The sequence below is a fragment of the Xyrauchen texanus genome, chromosome 28, assembly GCF_025860055.1.
Source record: "Xyrauchen texanus isolate HMW12.3.18 chromosome 28, RBS_HiC_50CHRs, whole genome shotgun sequence".
Classification (NCBI taxonomy): Eukaryota; Metazoa; Chordata; class Actinopteri; order Cypriniformes; family Catostomidae; genus Xyrauchen; species Xyrauchen texanus.
In genome coordinates this window covers 13677481-13693770 of record NC_068303.1, presented here as the reverse complement: position 1 = coordinate 13693770, position 16290 = coordinate 13677481, and the positions used below count along the sequence as shown (strand labels likewise).

General features: G+C 36.6%; 2 protein-coding genes across 3 annotated transcripts; one reads left to right on the top strand and one right to left on the bottom strand.

Moving 5' to 3' along the window:
• Window positions 1–2176: 2176 nt before the first annotated feature.
• Window positions 2177–12176, bottom strand: LOC127621568 (phospholipase A2 inhibitor beta-like). Its single transcript, XM_052095224.1, has 2 exons — window positions 10001–12176; window positions 2177–6905 (listed from the first exon to the last, which is right to left on the bottom strand). The coding sequence occupies exons 1-2, from the start codon at window positions 10407–10409 to the stop codon at window positions 6247–6249; spliced, it is 1068 nt and encodes a 355-aa protein (XP_051951184.1). The 5' UTR covers window positions 10410–12176; the 3' UTR covers window positions 2177–6246.
• Window positions 10019–15832, top strand: LOC127621569 (structural maintenance of chromosomes protein 5-like). 2 transcript variants are annotated; one of them, XM_052095225.1, is made up of 5 exons: window positions 10019–10157; window positions 12184–12305; window positions 13438–13508; window positions 13597–13660; window positions 15372–15832. In XM_052095225.1, exons 2-5 carry the CDS (start codon window positions 12291–12293, stop codon window positions 15639–15641), a joined length of 420 nt encoding a protein of 139 aa, XP_051951185.1. In that variant the 5' UTR covers window positions 10019–10157; window positions 12184–12290; the 3' UTR covers window positions 15642–15832. The 2 variants fall into 2 exon arrangements, 1 of the variants encoding a protein (XP_051951185.1); XR_007967873.1 differs by lacking the exons at window positions 10019–10157; window positions 13597–13660 and adding an exon at window positions 10276–10383.
• Window positions 15833–16290: the final 458 nt, after the last annotated feature.

Below are 16290 nucleotides of genomic sequence, written 5' to 3'. Positions count from 1 at the left end.
ATTCATGCTTCAAAACCAAGTTATTGTTTCAGTAAATTGGCCAATGTCACCAAAATGTATTTTTTTGTCATTGTGTGAGCCGTACTGGTCAAAATGTTTAGATGTTTTTCACCATGATGTCAACCCTGGAAATGTTTGTTATATACAAACTTTTTTGTTGACACTGACTGCTTACTGTACTATACAAGCCTTTTAGATACCGATTTCAACATTAGGTAAAAGTTTACTGGGAAAAGTCAATACTGTACAATGCTGTAGTACGCAGGAAAGGGATATGCACATTTGTATGTATACAGTAAATGTTTTTGTAGCAATGTGTTACATGTAAACAGAAATTTCTAATTTGCATGTCAATTTTTACACATATACATGTAAAGTCACATATAGTGAACAGAAAATTGACACAAAATGACATCCATGCAAGAAATAAATAAATAAAACAGTAACAGTGAAAAAACCTGTGGTATAAAAAACAATAAATTGTACCTCCTCACAGTACGTAACACTACAAGTTCCCATCTCCTTGTTGGACATCCTGTCACTCTTATTGGTCTGGCCAGCGATTTAGCAGACATCACAAACATTCCATGTCATAGATATTTATGGAATATACATGTATGTCTGATAGATTTTGATAGTTGAATGGATAATTTTGCATGTGGCTCACAAGATGAAAGAATGTTTAGAAGTTGTGAAGCGTATGAATCAACTCATCAGTTTTGATCAGCAAGCCCTGTGCATTGTTATTGTGCAAATTGTTGACAATTGTACTTACTCTTTTGCACACATGTGCCAACTCATTGGGCAACTCAGCGCCGAGAGTGTATCCTCACGGCACGGCCACGCCCTCCTCCTCGTCACAATGTTTTACACAGTCCTTACATTATCAGCAGATGCATAATTAAGAAAATTGGTTATGATTGACAGAGCAAGCCGGGTGCAGGCTCATTACTCTGTATAATTAATCCCCAGTAGAAAGCAGAATTATGAGCTTACTCTCTGGATATGGACAATATTCTGAGATCAAAGTAATTTTTTGGCAAGGAGTTCTAAAACCATGTAACACATTAAGAGTGAATGTGACCTTTTAAAAGCTGCATGTCCCCCTTTTTACTAATGGATGCATTCAAGAGAACTAGGCTTTTGGAGAAATGCTTTGGTCAGATGTCAGGATTTGAGAGCTAAATATAGACTTAAGTTTTATTTCTCCCATTACAGTGAAAGGTGACATTTTACACTGTTAAGTGTAGAGTAATTTGTTTTGCAAAATGCCATATGCATTATTGCTTTTAACTGCAGTTGGGTTACAAAGGCATTACAGTACTTTTCTGTTTGACTAAATGAATGCTCAAACTATAATTTATTATTATTATTACTATGCCACATCCTTCTAAAACAACTCTAAAAACTTACATCAATGTAAAGAAAAATATCACCTTCAAATTACAGTCTGCTGTAATGTTAGTCCCCCTTTTCTCATATTTCTTACATATTTGCTATTTCTCAAATACTCGAATGCAAACACGCAAATCTGAACAAAGCACAAAAATTCTCGGTCAACTCATTGTTTTGGCACAAGTGAACAAGGCTGGTCCCCAGGATGTACACACACTGTAACAGTAAAGTCTGTTTACAGAATAAACAAACAAACAATCTTAGATTAATTTATTCTACAAAGCTTAATTTAGGTCCTTTTGTGCATGAATTAACATATATTTTTTTGACATTTTACATTAATGCTATATTTAACTATATAAATAACTTTTTTGAAGCCCTGGGCGTTATGCCATTATAGACTCATGTGTATGAGGCCCAAACATAGAACACGAGAGAGAGAGAGAGTATATTGAATTGAATTAAGTATATTAAGTATATTGAGCTTTGGAAGTCCTTTCAGTATGAAGCCTGTGCTTGAGATACAGCCACTGTGTTTGTCTTCTAGTCAAGCATATGAAAAGGCACTTAAAAGAAAGAATGGGGGTACATAGGGCAGAAGTTGGAACAAGGGCAAACTGATTTTCCTATCCTCTCAATACACTGTAAAAAAGGTTTAATTTTCACAAGTAACCATACCAGACTTTTATTTACAAGTCATAAATCTCTCCAATGCACAAAGGTGGCACATTTCATTCAGATACATTGGGGATTTCTAAGGACAATACATGAGAGATCAAGAGATACAAACAGATTGAGAGAAGAAGAGAAAATGGAAAAATATTCTTTAAAATAGTCTTTTTAAACTTAAATTCTGCATCCGCATAATTTACAATACACGTGCACTTGTAAATTTATTTTATTAAGTTTAGTTCTCTCTGCTGTTCAAAAAAACTAAACTAAACAACGACTGCCTTTAACCCATTTGTGCCCAAATTTTTCTGAATGGTTTCATGCATATAGTCATGTTAATAGTGTCCTTTATGAACATGTTCTGGTGGGCATATATGTTGTATGCATGTCTTCAATGTCAAATTTGAATAGGAGAACATTTGGCATCTTACTCAAAATAACTGCTTTCAACAGATCAATCTTTATTCGTAAACAAATTTATTAAGTGTAAAAACATTCACTGCAAACCCAAAAAAGCTGCCTCTAGTTTATAATCTCTTTATTTTGAAAATAAATTATTAAAATGTCCAAATTATCTTGAATAAATAGGGATTTAAACAGTCATCAACAAACCCATTTACTTAAAGTGGTGGAACATAGTGCGGAACAAAGTGCAGACATTAAGTTGCTCCAACAGGGCATTCCCTATCAAAAAGTTAAATGAAAATAAATAGAATGAAGGAAAAATAACATCAGTGCATACAGGCAATTTATTTCAAAAGACATTCGGAATGTGAAGTTATGTCATACGTGTCCTCCCTGCTGTTCCTTTCTCCCTCCGTTCCTCTCCCTCTTGGGTAGAGTTTTAGTGGTTCACGTGAAAGACCTTGAAGCACTCAACATGCAAAGCAACACCAAATTTCTCACATGCAAAGGGAGTGCGTTCATCACGTTTTCAACACCTCATGTACTTTCTTCCTGTGTTGTGGGGCCAGTGGTTCAAGTTGTCAAACCTGGCAGCCTCACATATTGCAGAGCCCAACACTGACCTTCTTCCATGCCCTTTTGCCCTCATCCCATGACGCTGGAGAAGACTCTGGGCAACCAGCCTTTGGAAGGAGAGGAGATCTCTGTCTCCCTCTTTACATGACCGGTATGAATGAATGAATGAATTAATTTTCAATGGGTGGGTTTTGAATGAATGAAATAAATTAATATATACATGTTTTGTTTTTGTGTCATGCCACCTAACATTTAGACCCCATCCTTCCAACCTGCCACTCCCGCAGCCTCACCTCCCACTTCCCATTACACCTCCATGTACCTGTAATAACACCAGGCATTGACCATAGCACTGTTGAGTGCCCAGCTGTAGCATGGCCAACACCACTTCATTGATCAGATGCCAATCCGGTAACGGTTTACACATTGGTCGTGCAGGTCAGCACCACCCATATGTGCATTGTAGCTCTTTATACTGTAGGTGATTTCATAAAATAATATAAATGTAAACTCTTTACTTGTCTGAATTTCAACATTATAATGGAATCATAAGCTACTGGTCATAAAATGTATTAGGGTCCTTGACCGATTAGAAATGCATCCAAAAAAGATAAACTAAAGCAATTAATCCCATGCTTTAAGTTATGTTTAGGTGGGATATTATAAAAGCAAAAAGCACTAAACGAGACCAATAACCTTTGATTTATTAACCTATTAAAAATAGCTTAATATAATAATAACACTTAAAACACCAATGAATCTCCTGACGAGCAAAATTTTTTTTCTTCTCTATGTTGACGTATTTCCTATTGAAAATGAGGGGGAGGGACATAATGTTGGACACTAGACAAAATCTGTGAAGTGCAAGATGGAACAGTATGGTAAATTTTAAATTGGTATACATTGCTAAAAGATCTTTTTGTCAGATTTTAGGAGTACAGTAGCATATAGATGGCTTCAAACTAATAGACAATGACTAAAATCCACAAAACTCATGGGGACTAAAATGTAACTCATTTTTCACTGTACATCTTGCCATTGCAGTCTCTGGGCACTATCAAGATTTCAAGCTTGATTACACTTCCTAGTGCTTGATCCAGAGCCCTAGATCAGTGTTTCCCTAAATTTTTTCTGCCACAGCACACTTTTTACAACTAAAACATTCTTCGGCACACCACTATCCCACATAGCCTAAGCATCGTCAATATTTTTCCTTTTCAAGAACTTGTCCATGATTTCTGTCCATCCTAGTAGCATGTTTACTTAAGTCACATACAGTGCTTGCTTTAGACTTTCTCATCGTCCGTCATTTTGACGGACAGGGTTGTCGTTTTAATTGTCATATTTTAATGATAATAAGAAATATAATAGCTTTTATTTTCGTTCACATTTTTATTTTTAATCATGAACTTACAGGACGAGCATACAGCAGATTATGCATTTATTAATTTATGAAGAGAACAGATGAAAAACAGAGACACCACACGAAGCAGATTAATGTTTATCCCCGCAGCGGAGGCCACTAAAACATGACATATGAACCATGCAATATTACAAATAACAAATATGATTAAAATATTAACAAAACACATAAAAAATTAACTGAAAAGAACTCAATCGACAACTCAAACCTTCCTCCTTGTCCGCATCAACTTAAACTGTGTGATCGCCTGTGCGTAATCAAACACATCAAGGGAGACTGATACTGAGGCAATTGTCCTTAGATTTTGCGTCTTTGCCTCGGATAGACGACTTCTCATGGCCGCATTGCCCTCCACATGACAGGAGTTGCAGAAAGCGTAACAAAGGGGTGATTTTACGAATTTGCCAAGTAAAAAGCGGGAGGTGTGCACAATAAACATTGAAAACTTGTATTTGGATGAGAGAAAAAAGCTTGCAGTTGCTTTGATAGCAGAAAGTAATAAAATGACTCGTTTCTGTTTAGGTCTAAGCATTTTCTTGGTGAATTTAAATTAGTTCAATAACTGGGGTCTCTGATATTCGTAAACGATAAGGTCATATTTAATGCAAAGAAATTATGAGACATTCAATGTCTCTTCACAAATATGGACAGTTTTTAAATATTTTTTGTTGCATAGTACTCTCAAAGACATTATTGGTGAAGCAAAAACGTGTGTGTGGAAAAACACTGGTGTAAAGTCACTTCATAGACTTCAATGTATTCGGCAGCACTAACACGAGTCATGTGAAAGACCCTTAAAGCGTATAAATATCAGTCACTTCTGCACATTAATCATTGCTCTGAACAATCACAAAAGGGACCGATTATGGTTTCAAAATGGCAAATTTCTCCAAAAGGAGAGGAGTTTGGAAACCTGAAATTCTAATTTTTTTTTTCATGCATTTTTATATATTTTGTGGAATTTGATCATTTTTCACGGTACACAAGTGTAATCGAGTTTGAAATCATGATCGCCAAGGAAACTGCTGTTGTCAAGATTTATAGTGTAAAAGGAGTTGTAATTTGGAGTGTTTCCAGTAGAATATTTCTGCAGTACCGTTGCCCTCTGCTGGGTCAAAAGCGTAAAACACATCCAAATTATTCTTTTGAGCCGGTGTTCTGTTGAATCTACAGCGCGAAACTGACCGCTCTTCCGGTATAAATCGCTTCCGTTTTAGTCCGGATTTTACACTGACGTGCAAGTTAAGAATGTCCAATTCGAAATTAAATAAGAACCGTTGATGTCTTACGAGTTTGAAGTACAACATTAGACAACAGAATACAGTCTTAACTGTTTCTGGAACTTTTATGTCATGTGACTTTAGACCTGTGCGACTTTAATCAAGCTGTGCAGTTATATATATAACTATATATATATATATATATATATATATATATATATATATGAACTACTTTTATTTTTTTTTATATGAATGATTGAAATATGCATCATATTTCAATTTTTGTTTAGATACAGTCCAGATATAGCCTAGTTAGGATCAATTATTGGATTGGATATAATTTAGGTCTCTAAAAAGTCAGCAAACACACCTTTTACAAAAAACTAAAAGAAGTACAGGAATCATTACCGGAACAATTAAGGAACCATAATCGTTAAGAGCAATCGAACTAAAGATTAAAGATTCCCATCCCTATTGCTGGTAAAAATAATCACATGATAAGATCTGGCAATGTTATATAATATGTAATTATGACTCTGTCTGTCTGTAATTCACTTACTTTTTCATCCCAAGCTCTGTGGCAGAAATTGTAGTAATGTTTCTACCCTTCAGGTGTTCAGGTGTTTGACAAATGACCCTATCACCATGAAAAAGTCTATTTTCATTCTTACACACCCAATACCATAGATGTGCCAAACCAGGGTTGCAGTGCCAGGGATTACCAGAAAATACTGCAGACAAACGTCCTTCCAATATACCTGAAGACAGGTTTTTCAGGTAGTTGTTGCTGAGGTCAAGGAAAACAAGTTCACGCTGCTTAAGGAAGAGTCCATCAGGCAAACTCTGCAAACGGTTACCACCTAAGAACAATTGGCGAAGGTTCGGGTTACTATGAAAGGCTGATGCATCTATCGACTTCAGTTTGTTGTTCACCAGGTCCAGAGACTCAAGTTTGGACAGGGAGTTCAGCACTCCAGAGGCCAGCTCTTCCAGCTGGTTGTTTCTAAAGTCTAAGCTCTCAAGATTGCTGAGTCTTTGCAGGAAGGCCACAGGTAACTGGGTGAATTTGTTAGATGATAAATCCAACCTCTGGATAGAGCTATTTAAAGGCACACAGTCAGCATCTGCCTCCGAGAGCAGGTTATTTGAGAGTGTGAGATCCACAAGAGGAGAATAATAAAACACTTGTGATGGCAAAGATGTAAGTTTGTTACCTATTATTGTAAAAAAAAAAAAAAAAACAGAGTAGACTCGGATTAGTATTTTAAAAATGGAAATACACTCAAATTTAGTAGCTTTAAAGGTGCACTCAGTAATTTTTTCCTCATTAAAAAAGTTTAATTCCTAAAGACATTAATTGTAAATTTTCAATGTATGTAGGAAATCATGACCACTCACATTAAAATTAAGACCGTTGTCATATCAGTAACCTTATAAAAGCTGTTTTATTCTACATGGAGAGGGTCCACATATGGGGCTTCCATGTTAGAATCACATTACCAGCCAAATACTACTTGCTTAATCTCAGTAACCGTCCTGTTATTTGACACTTTCACCCATGGATTAAATTAATGCTGGTTGACTGTGAAGACAACATTTTTACAATGGCATCTGAAACTGAAAACAATTTATATTAAATGATCCAAGCCGATAGGTGTCAGTGTAAGTCAAAGATGACACAAAGACTAAAATTACTGAGTGCAACTTTAAAGAGTATTAGGACCACTGATCTATATATATAACTGGATAGCTCATGACGTCACAACAGTGAAGCTACTGCGCCGCCATCTTGGTATTCCCTAACATTCTGTACTCCTATGTGTCTCAATGGGAAATCGTCTGTTTTGGTGAGTAATTTGTACCCATCCAGTCACATTAAAACACATTTCTTATGTCTGCATACACTGTATCACAATGCAATCTTCCTAAATATGTAATTCATTATTTATTTTGACTTTAATTTTCCCCCTGCTTATTCTAAATGTGAGCGTGTTATGTTACTCTTTATTGCAGCAGCATTACGTTCAGCGGCGACGTGATGCACGTGTTTCAATAGAAACAAGTTTAAGAAACTGAGGTAAGATATCAGTAGACATTTTCAAACATATTTTTGCAGGCTTTAAAGTTTTTATTCTGAATACATAATTATGTTTTGTAGCTTTTGTTTACGCTTGAACGTGCATTGTGGTTATTTTCTTAGGATAAATGAATATTAGCTATGCAGCTAACGTTAACTTAGTGAGTTATACTGTTATTCATTGTGGTTATTTTCCTAAGTCAGCTTTTTTGGTCAAGTTGAATATCTAATTGCAGATCAACACCGGTTACATATGATAAATATAATGTGGGCTTTCATTAATTCTCTGTGTGTGATTTGTACTTTTTGCAGTGCAGGCCTGAATACGGTCCAGCTCACGGGCATCATTTATAAAGTGATCAATTGGAATAGACGAGGAGCAGGGCAGGACTGGTAATCTGGACTACCGGACATTTTTCCGGTGGACCGACAAACTTTGGGGCTGATCAGGGTGGACTGGCCATCGGGAGAACTGAGCGGGTCGCTGTGTCGGCCGCGATAATCTAAAACGAGCCGCCGCGTTAGCTGAACACTACCCCCAACAACTTTTTGACAGTTATGTCAAATCCGGGCCGATTTCTCTTTCCAGTCCAGCCCTGAAAAGGTGCACATGGATATTGTTGAAGTTAAACAAGGTAAATTTGCCGTTTGGATTTCAATAAACATCGCACTGAATGCTAGATAAAACTGGAATTGGTTTGCAACAGGAGGAAAAGCTGTATGAGGAGTCAGCCTGGCTTCACTGAAGAGCTGTTTTAACAGAGTAAAAAATATTATACTGTCTGTTTTTATTTGCAATGAAGATACTTTTGCAACATGCAGTACAAGTCTCATAAAATTACTGTGTTTCAGATAGTTATAACATTTAATATTAATAGAAAAGTTGACCCAAATATGTAAATTCTGTCATCATATACTCAACCTCATGTCCTTCCAAATCCATGTGACTCTTTTGCAGAACCCCCAAAAATGTATTTTGTATTCCATATAATGAAAGTAAATGGTGAGCAAAATAGCTTGTTTTGGTCACCAATGGCTTTCATTGTATGGACAAAAACATTTTTTTAAATGTCATCTTTTGTGTTCCACAGAAAAAGTACAGGTTTGGAAGGACATGAGGTTGAGTAAATAGCTGTGCGTAAGGTCTTAAGTTGGGGAATAAAGTTCAAGGCTTCAGTAACTACTAGTTAGTTTGCAACTAAGTTGGTGCTTAATTTGGTTGCTCCACCTGTTCTTTAAGTCAATTTTTTTTATGTACTTGGAAGCTTTTGTTATTGAACAAATAAATATGTATGATTTCCTTGAGTGTGCATATGTCAATAAACCTATTTCTGATTATGATTTAAAATATCAGGGGATTGTTGAAATAATTAAATGCTCACAAGCTGGTATGTACATGTTCCAGAAATGAATGCAAATGGATAATTCCATTAAGTAAAGGTAAATTAATGTGTGTGTGTGTGTATATATATATATATATATATATATATATATATATATATATATATATATATATATATATATATACACACACACACATACTACATATGAACTTGTGTGTGTATACTATGCTACATTTTTATATTTGGTTCTGGATTTATTCTAAGAGGTACTGTCTAGTTACAATATCAACACAAAGCTAGTCGTTTTTATTAACTTTAAAATTTGTTGATGTGCATGCACCCCTAAATTAGTTCACATTTACTATATAATCTAGTCAAAATGAGTTAATAATGTTGGCAAATTATGCAGATGTATAATTTGTCAACATTATGAACAATGAGCATCAACAGATTTAAACTATGAAGGCAGAGAAACATTGCATCCTGTAACAATCTGCAGATGGATAACTTTGCTTTAAAAAGGGGTAGCCTATTAATACACTTTGGTGTTGTATTTTTACTGTTGATTATTAAAGGTTATTATCGTTATGGACACTCTACATGGGGATAACGACTAATGTGTGCTTAATATGTACATAGTCATAAATTACAAAGATGGCCGCCAGAGCACTTCCGGTAGCTTCACCTACTGCTGGCAGTTTAGAATTCTATGAGCTATCCAGTTATATATATAGATCAGTGATTAGGACACATAGACCGCATTAGATAGCAAAAATTCATCTGCAAACAAATGTTAGACTTTTTCTCAGAACTGACTTTAATTTAAGAAGAAAAAAAAAATTCACAATTACTTTTAACCACAATCACACAGTAAGATATTGACCAGTACCTGTAAGGTCTAACCCGTGAAGATTAGAGAGGCCCTTCAGCAGGTCGGCAGGTAATCTACGCAGCTGGGTTTTAATCAGATTAAGGTCCCTCAGATGGGAAAAGGTCTTCAGGTCATCGGACGTTATGGAGCTCAAATTGCTGAAGTGGACACTGAGGTACGTAGTGTTAACCGGAAAAGCCTTACTAGGTAAGCGTGTGAAGTTAACATAAAGACAAATGATTCTGACCTCATCGGATGTTGAGACATGTCTGCAACGTCCTGGGTGCGAGACTCTGTTTTGCACATGGGCAAAGCAGATGAGTACAGCTGCAAGTTTGAGAAAAAATAATATGTTTCCATATCTGTGACAAGAGTCAGGTTCTTTGTAAGAAGTTCCCGAGGTAACCTTTAACTTCTTTTTTAACATGCAGCGCTGATCTTGCTTTTATAACCCAAAAAGGATATTACATTAGTCAACATGTAAACAAGGATTTTCCAGGTCCACGTCTGATTCAAGTTCTTTTGCAACACTGGACATTTGTTAATCGATTTTGTGAATCATTAATTCTCTCAAAAGGTGTATCTACCAATGTTTTCCCATGCAGTTTTACAAACAAAACTTTTTTAACCCTTCAATGTAAACCCTAATAAGTACTTAGAACTCAACAAATTTGTGTTAATAAGTTCATCAAATATTTTAAGTGATTAGAACTTTCAGTTTTTGATTTTGTGCTACACAGCATGTCAAATGCTCTTAACTTCAATGGAGTGAGTTAACTAGCACATTTTGATGGCATTTAACTTTAAGTCTTTAGCTGAATTTACAATTATCATATAAGCTCGACATTAATACAGCATTTAAATTAAAGAGAACCTAGCAAGTATTAGCTAAAACTAGCTAGCACAGTAAATGCTAGCATCCTGAATGCATTATGAATTGATCAGCACAGCAATTGCTCAACGTGTATAGCAATGTACTGTAGAACAATCTAAGGACATTTTCAGACCTGTAGCTCTTTTGGCTTGTTCCGAAACAGGAGCTAAAATTGTCACAATGTTGCATTTTCCTCTTGGTTCGGTTCTCATTTCAACATTACAAAACGGACCAAAACTGTGTAAATAAAATTCACATGTAAGTGCACTGTTGGGTGATTTAGCGCATTAATTGATATACCTGTAAAAATGTTGTCAACAATGACACATTTTCAAGTGTTGTTTATGTCAAGCTTGTGCAAAATGCCACCGCACTGCATTGTACAGAACACGTCTTCCAGTCAGAGGAAATACACTTTATCCGTCACACGAATGAAATGCGATGTAAAATTTGCCGCGTGGTTATTTTTATCTGTCATTATTTGCTTTTGCATTACTTCTGAATTGATAGCAGAGAGAAGCCACTGCATTATTATTATTTTTAATCTGTCAAAAGGTTGCTGACGTCGTCCTATAGTGTTCTGCCGCAATCTGAGAGAAGCGATCTTATTAAAATTACCTCAGGAATTATTTACAGTTCCTATTTTAAACATGCAACTATTTAGTCGCCATCAGGATATATGGGTGTTGATGCGAGTTGCTGACCTACAAATGTCTTCTCCAAAGATCCATCATGTATGTTCCTGGTTTTAACGTAGGCCTATGGAGCCAAAAATATGACAAAACAATTTGAATTGTGTAAATTTGAATTATAAGTGTGATTTTGCCAAATTTAATATTACGTTGTAGCCTATTTTAAATAGCTTTGAATTTTTTAAACTCCAATCCTAGACATTTCATATTTAAGCAAATTGAATAGTTTTCTTTTTATGGCACAATTTTATAAATATGAATTTTCAAACAGCACATTTTTGGTTCTGAATTCCTACACTGTAATTATTCAGTTTAAAAAATGCAGCATCAAGTTTTCAAGATGAAGAAGAAATTCTGGACACCAAATTCAATATTCTAACATTCAAACCGCAGAAATTCAGATCTACAGAAAGTAGAGTTTCGCGGTTTTGTTATTTCTGCCAGTTGTTAATTTGTGTGCACAATCATATTTTTTGTGCTCGTATTTGCAAGTTCTGCAGGTTTACATTTTACGTACGAACTGTGTCATGGTGCTCACACTGTTGTAATTCACTTGCGCACTGTGATTATGCGTTTGCGCTGTTTTGTCCAACATTTAACGTCATAGTCAGAGATCAAGCTTCCGTGTTCCACAGGGAAGAGTAGGAGATATATCCAGCTGCAGACCCGCAGCACCACCAGTTTCAGAACCCCAGCGCCAGAACCTGAAGTGAGGGGCGGAGTTATTGACAATGAGACAAGCATGGCGGAGAGCATGGTGAGTTGTGTAACGTTGTCTAAAGTTTTTGACATTGCAATATGGAAATGTGGGGTTGTTGTTGTTGTTGTGGTGGTGGTGGTGGTGCATGTGTTTCAGGTGTTCGTTGGTTCAATCTACCACCTGTCAATCTTCATGAAGGACGATGACGTTTCGGTTCAACTTATCCAATCACATCTCACCACTTCATTCAAATACCCGTGATCACTTCCATGTCGACAGCTTTTTTCTCACTTTGGCATACTTGTTTGACTCGCTGTCACTGACAGTCTGTGTGTCTATTGTTTGTTCAGTCTATTCTCAAATGGTGTTAAGTGTTCTGTCATTTTACTGTTCGTCTCGCTCAGTTAACACGGAGCGTGTAAGGCTGGGAAGGAGGGAGCAGGTTAGTAGGTTGCGCGATATACACTTTGCACTATTTAGGATGTTTTGAATGTTAGAAACACTAGTTTAGGAGAGTGCCCATCTTGTAAGTTTTGTTATAATAGTTAGCGTAGTTTTGGTTAGAGCGTCTTGACGCCGAAGAATTTTCTTTTCTACATTTTATGTTTGGTAGTTAGTTTAGTTGAATTAACCTTTAGCTAGTTTGTTTTGTTTTATTGATTTGGCATCTCTCGTGCTCGCCTTCCCACCTTGGGTTTTTGTTTGTGTTTAGTAGGCCTATGTTTATTTTGTTTATTGATCTCATTTATTGTTTGTATACATTGTAAATATTATTTTCTTCACTCATCTATCATGGCATTGTGGATTAATAAATCCTTTCGAGATGAGTTTTGAGATCAGTTTCTTTTCTTGCTCTGTCCTGCAAATTGAGATACACACACAATTTTTAAAAGTGTTATTCCCTTATTCCCTAGACAACATAAAAAGGGACGTAACAGACATCATGTGGTGAAAAATTATCGCATATATTAAGTTCAGCGTTTATCTGCAAAATATTTAATTTGTGCATAACTTTATCATCTTATTGAAGCTTGAATATGTTGTCATACTTTATTGTATTAAAAAATTCTACGGATGGTTCGATGGTCCTTTTGATTTTACATCTGTAAGTAATTACCAGTTCAAGTAATTGACCTTTATGATGTTGTAGCAGTTGAAATATCAAGATTTCTCTATTTTTGTCTTCCAGTGCGACTTTCCAAACATATGGAGATGGTGGGCTCTTATTCTTCTGGAGAACTTTGGGGTTTTCTCTGAAAGGTAGATACTGGACATTTACTCCAGCCCACCGTTACATTTGCACCCTCTTCTGATCAATTTTAAATGAACCAAGATATATATTTTCCAGTGCAGAAACCCTACAAGAGTCCCTTCCATGTGAAGAACAAGCTACGCTTCGCAGCAGTGAGGCGGTGTGTGTGTATATATACAGTGAGGAAAATAAGTATTTGAACACCCTGCTATTTTGCAAGTTCTCCCACTTGGAAATCATGGAGGGGTCTGAAATTGTCATCGTAGGTGCATGTCCACTGTGAGAGACATAATCTAAAAAAAAAAATCCAGAAATCACAATATATGATTTTTTAACTATTTATTTGTATGATACAGCTGCAAATAAATATTTGAACACCTGTATATCAGCTAGAATTCTGACCCTCAAAGACCTGTTAGTCTGCCTTTAAAATGTCCACCTCCACTCCATTTATTATCCTAAATTAGATGCACCTGTTTGAGGTCGATAGCTGCATAAAGACACCTGTCCACCCCATACAATCAGTAAGAATCCAACTACTAACATGGCCAAGACCAAAGAGCTGTCCAAAGACACTAGAGACAAAATTGTACACCTCCACAAGGCTGGAAAGGGCTACGGGAAATTGCCAAGCAGCTTGGTGAAAAAAGGTCCACTGTTGGAGCAATCATTAGAAAATGGAAGGAGCTAAACATGACTGTCAATCTCCCTCAGACTGGGGCTCCATGCAAGATCTCACCTCGTGGGGTCTCAATGATCCTAAGAAAGGTGAGAAATCAGCCCAGAACTACACGGGAGGAGCTGGTCAATGACCTGAAAAGAGCTGGGACCACCGTTTCCAAGGTTACTGTTGGTAATACACTAAGACGTCATGGTTTGAAATCATGCATGGCATGGAAGGTTCCCCTGCTTAAACCAGCACATGTCAAGGCCCGTCTTAAGTTTGCCAATGACCATTTGGATGATCCAGAGGAGTCATGAGAGAAAGTCATGTGGTCAGATGAGACCAAAATAGAACTTTTTGGTCATAATTCCACTAACCGTGTTTGGAGGAAGAAGAATGATGAGTACCATCCCAAGAACACCATCCCTACTGTGAAGCATGGGGGTGGTAGCATCATGCTTTGGGGGTGTTTTTCTGCACATGGGACAGGGCAACTGCACTTTATTAAGGCGAGGATGACCGGGGCCATGTATTGCGAGATTTTGGGGAACAACCTCCTTCCCTCAGTTAGAGCATTGAAGATGGGTCGAGGCTGGGTCTTCCAACATGACAATGACCCGAAGCACACAGCCAGGATAACCAAGGAGTGGCTCTGTAAGAAGCATATCAAGGTTCTGCCGTGGCCTAGCCAGTCTCCAGACCTAAACCCAATAGAGAATCTTTGGAGGGAGCTCAAACTCTGTGTTTCTCAGCGACAGCCCCGAAACCTGACTGATCTAGAGATCTGTGTGGAGGAGTGGGCCAAAATCCCTCCTGCAGTGTGTGCAAACCTGGTGAAAAACTACAGGAAACGTTTGACCTCTGTAATTGCAAACAAAGGCTACTGTACCAAATATTAACATTGATTTTCTCAGGTGTTCAAATACTTATTTGCAGCTGTATCATACAAATAAATAGTTAAAAAATCATACATTGTAATTTCTGGATTTTTTTTTTTTTAGATTATGTCTCTCACAGTGGTCATGCACCTACGATGACAATTTCAGACCCCTCCATGATTTCTAAGTGGGAGAACTTGCAAAATAGCAGGGTGTTCAAATACTTATTTTCCTCACTGTATATATATATATATATATATCTTAACATGTAATGCATTTATATGTCACATTTATAAAGTCACATTTTCCTTTAATATTCTGTAATGAAGGAGCTCCCAATAATCCGGCACATGAAAGCAGCTGTGAAATGGCTCCATTCCAACAGCCATCTGCTCCGGGGTCCAGTGGAAGAGCCTCTTTTCATTCGAATGAATGAAGACGACAAGGAAAAGTCCTGCAACAATCTCCTGGAACAGTCAGAAGCTTCCAGAGAGCCCTTTCTATTTCATTTTGTGTTCAGGGATGACATGGAGTTATTTTTGCAAGAATGTAAGGACAAAATGGGCCTGAGAGTGAATTCCTCATTTGATACATTTTAAGTTTAATTTATGATTGTCATGATAAAATGGGCCTAGGGGTGAATTGGTCATTTGTTGTATATATTTTTATTGTTTCTTTTAAAATGATGCTGAATTTTCTCTTTTTTTTTTTGTTTTTTGACATGTTTTTTTTACATAAAGAAAAATGCATGCTGCACATGTTCTTGTGAAATAAAGTATATTTTATATAAAATGCCCATAAGTTTCAAGCATTATTTTTCACCATCATGATCAGGAAGTAACTCTCATAATAAAATGAAATGGATAACTATATACAATTATATTATACAAGATCAATGTTTTAAAATGGTTATTGTACTGTACCTTAATGTATCATTATAACATATGTATAAAGTATGATGTTTCGTTTGTAATAAAAGCAAACTACGCTCCAAAACGTTAGGTGGCGCTACTCGGTTTAGAACGTAAGCTCCGCCCCTCACTTCAGGTTCTGAAACTGGTGGTGCTGCGGGAGAGTAGGGGGTCTCGAAAAAGTCGAACGAAGCATTTTGGCCAATTACAGGTCGAGGTGCAATAATTCTCTGGGGCGAGCGTGATTTAAAAGGTCGCCATTCTGACCATGAAGTGGTTCTTAAACTTTTATGATTTATATTTTTATGGTTAGCACATTCTCAGCACATGAGACATT